General features: G+C 39.4%; 1 protein-coding gene across 1 annotated transcript; it reads left to right on the top strand.

The window, feature by feature from the left end:
- Positions 1-680: 680 nt before the first annotated feature.
- On the top strand, positions 681-2,518 carry SOX14 (SRY-box transcription factor 14). Its single transcript, XM_075569360.1, has one exon. The coding sequence runs from the start codon at positions 1,286-1,288 to the stop codon at positions 1,994-1,996; it is 711 nt and encodes a 236-aa protein (XP_075425475.1). The 5' UTR covers positions 681-1,285; the 3' UTR covers positions 1,997-2,518.
- Positions 2,519-2,917: the final 399 nt, after the last annotated feature.

Here is a 2,917-nt window from a genome sequence, read left to right as displayed (position 1 = left end):
TGTGAGTGGTTTCTCTGGCTTTGCATCTGATTCCCATGCTGTGCTTAAGAGCTGTGTTAACAGTGAGCATTAACTTATAAGGGTTCCATGTAAAATGGATTTCAGGCAAAAGGTGACACTGTGTGCTATTTGCATGTCATTTCCCAGAATCCCTTGCTGCAGTGGAAGCACTGTATGTTAGGTGATAATGGAGGTTTCTTATCGCCTTTTTCACCCACCATAACTTAAAATATGTATGGTGTGTGTGTGTGTGTGTGAATGTATGTATGTATGTATGTATGTATGTATGTATGTATGTATGTATGTATGTATATATATATGTATGTGTATATATATATATATATATATATATATATATAAATATAAATATAATCCCTTGTTTTTGGTACATACAGTACGTACAATCCTGCCCCCCCCCCCCCCAAACACACAGACACACACACACCTCTTTCGTGCAGCAAAAAAAAGTGCACTCTCTCTATTCCCCCTACTCCCGACCCCCCTCCCCTCCCCACCCCACTCAGTAAACTCATCACCTAACACCCTCAATATAAAAGCAGGAGGAGCTGAGGAGTTTTGCCTGCTTCTATTAGTGGATTAACTAACAAAAGCACACCACTTAATCTCATGTATTTAGTGATTCCCTTTCTCTCTCTCCCTGTTCCTTTTAGTGTTGTGTGTGGATGATGCCTGTTGTGGAAGGTATTCTGTCTGTGCTTTTAGCTGATTGGATGTCTATGTTAGGGGTGTAAACCCTTCTGATTACTAGATTGCATGCTATACTAAGCAGGAAAGCCTTTGAACTTCACCACTTTTGGCTCAGAGTATTTTTTTATGTGCTGTTCCTCATTCCCAGCAAGGTGCTTTGCAAAGGTAGACACCTTGAGGAAGAAGTGGGAAATATAATCTGTGTGTGAGCTTTCCTCTCTCTTCCTCTCTCTTCCTCTCTCTCTCTCTCTCCCGTCCCCTGTCTTTTTTTTAACACACTGGCAAACACACACACACACACACACACAAACATAAATAACCTGGACTCAAGAAACTGCTTTCTTTGACTTAAAGAACATCGGGAGCTTCAATATTTTATACCTCCATCTATACTTCCTCATCAAGAGAATCCATACAATAATTTTGTGGGAGGGTCTACCGTTGACTTCAAGATTTTTGTACAACCACTGAATATCTGGCATGATTAGTTAAGACTTCATTCTTCATTTTCAAAAGGAAAAGAGAAGGGGGGAGAAGTGGAGTTGGCTGCAGCTGGTCCTAGAAATTGAACAGCACCATGTCTAAGCCTGTTGACCATATCAAGAGACCCATGAATGCCTTCATGGTGTGGTCCAGGGGGCAAAGGAGGAAGATGGCCCAGGAGAACCCCAAGATGCACAATTCTGAAATAAGTAAAAGACTTGGGGCTGAGTGGAAACTTCTATCTGAAGCTGAGAAAAGACCCTACATTGATGAAGCGAAAAGGCTCAGAGCCCAACACATGAAGGAGCACCCTGATTACAAGTATAGACCAAGGCGCAAACCCAAGAACCTTCTGAAGAAAGACAGGTATGTCTTTCCACTGCCCTACCTTGGAGACCCTGACCCACTTAAGACAGGACTCCACCTGAGTGCAACCGACTCCATCCTTGGAGCTGCTGAGAAGGCAAGAGCATTCTTGCCACCATCACCTTATTCTCTACTGGACCCAAGTCACTTTAGCTCCAGTACCCTCCAGAAGATGACTGAGATGCCACATACATTGACCACCAGCACCCTTCCCTATGCCTCAACCTTGGGATACCAGAATGGGGCATTTGGTGGCTTAAGCTGCCCAAGCCAACATACCCATACACACCCTTCTCCGACCAACCCTGGTTATGTTGTGCCCTGTAACTGTTCAGCATGGTCTTCATCTAACCTGCAGCCTCCGGTTGCTTACATATTGTTTCCAGGCATGACTAAGGCTGGTATAGACCCATATACTGCACATTCTACAGCCATGTAAGAAGAAGAATATGCAAGAGTGGATTTGAGGTTTGAACTTTGATGGTGCATGTATGGAAAGACTGCCAAAAAAGGAGACAGAGAGAGGAAGAAATAAACAAACACTTGAACCAATTTACCTGTGTACACCTGGCAAAATGATGCACTTATTTCTAAAGGGTACACTCCACAAATATTCTCCACTCAGCCATGAGGATAATTGGAAGTTTTTTTGCCAGGAAAATTGTAAGAATTGTAAATGTTCAACCTTATTTTTTTTTTCAGCTACCCATTTTGGACAGTAACTTTTTATTTATTAATATTAATGTATATGAGTTTTCTTTAGTTTGAATGTGACCTTGAATTTTGAAGGAACTGGTATTATATTATTAATAATACTTTATTTTGCACATTGTTTTTCTGGGGGGAAGGGGGGAGAGCTGTGTTAGAAATGTTACCATGAAAAATGCATTTTCTGTCAAAAGGCTTTAAAGCTAAGAGCTTTATTATATTTAAAGAATAAACTTTGATGTGTTTTTATTTCCCTACAATTCATTATTTTGTAAACCAGTGATCCCATTTCTTAAGCTTTCTTTAGAAACTTAAAATTAATTCAGGTAGTACACTTGTCTTTTAAAGAAATATGTGGTTTCAAAGAAGCATTAAAACATGTAGTGGGGGAAAAAAATAATATTGTACCAAAATTCCTTTACCTCCTTTAACTCTGTTCTTTTTTTTTTTGCTGAACAAAAACATTTTGAATAAAGACAATCTTGTCATTATAAGTATGTGTGCATAAAATAATTTTAAATGTTTGTTACTGCTGCTATAAAATAAAATAATCACAAATGTCTATTTTGACACAACTTAAAAAAAAAAAAACTGGTGCCAGAAATATTGCTACTGACTCAGCATCATGTCACTTAGAAACCACACTTCAAAT

Source organism: Ascaphus truei, chromosome 14, assembly GCF_040206685.1.
Source record: "Ascaphus truei isolate aAscTru1 chromosome 14, aAscTru1.hap1, whole genome shotgun sequence".
In the NCBI taxonomy this organism is placed as follows: Eukaryota; Metazoa; Chordata; class Amphibia; order Anura; family Ascaphidae; genus Ascaphus; species Ascaphus truei.
Note: the sequence above shows the minus strand (reverse complement) of the source record. Positions and strands in the feature narration are given on the sequence as shown.

Excerpts from the sequence above, each read along its gene's own strand:
- SOX14 (XM_075569360.1), top strand. The coding sequence starts at position 1,286 with ATGTCTAAGCCTGTTGACCATATCAAGAGACCCATGAATGCCTTCATG.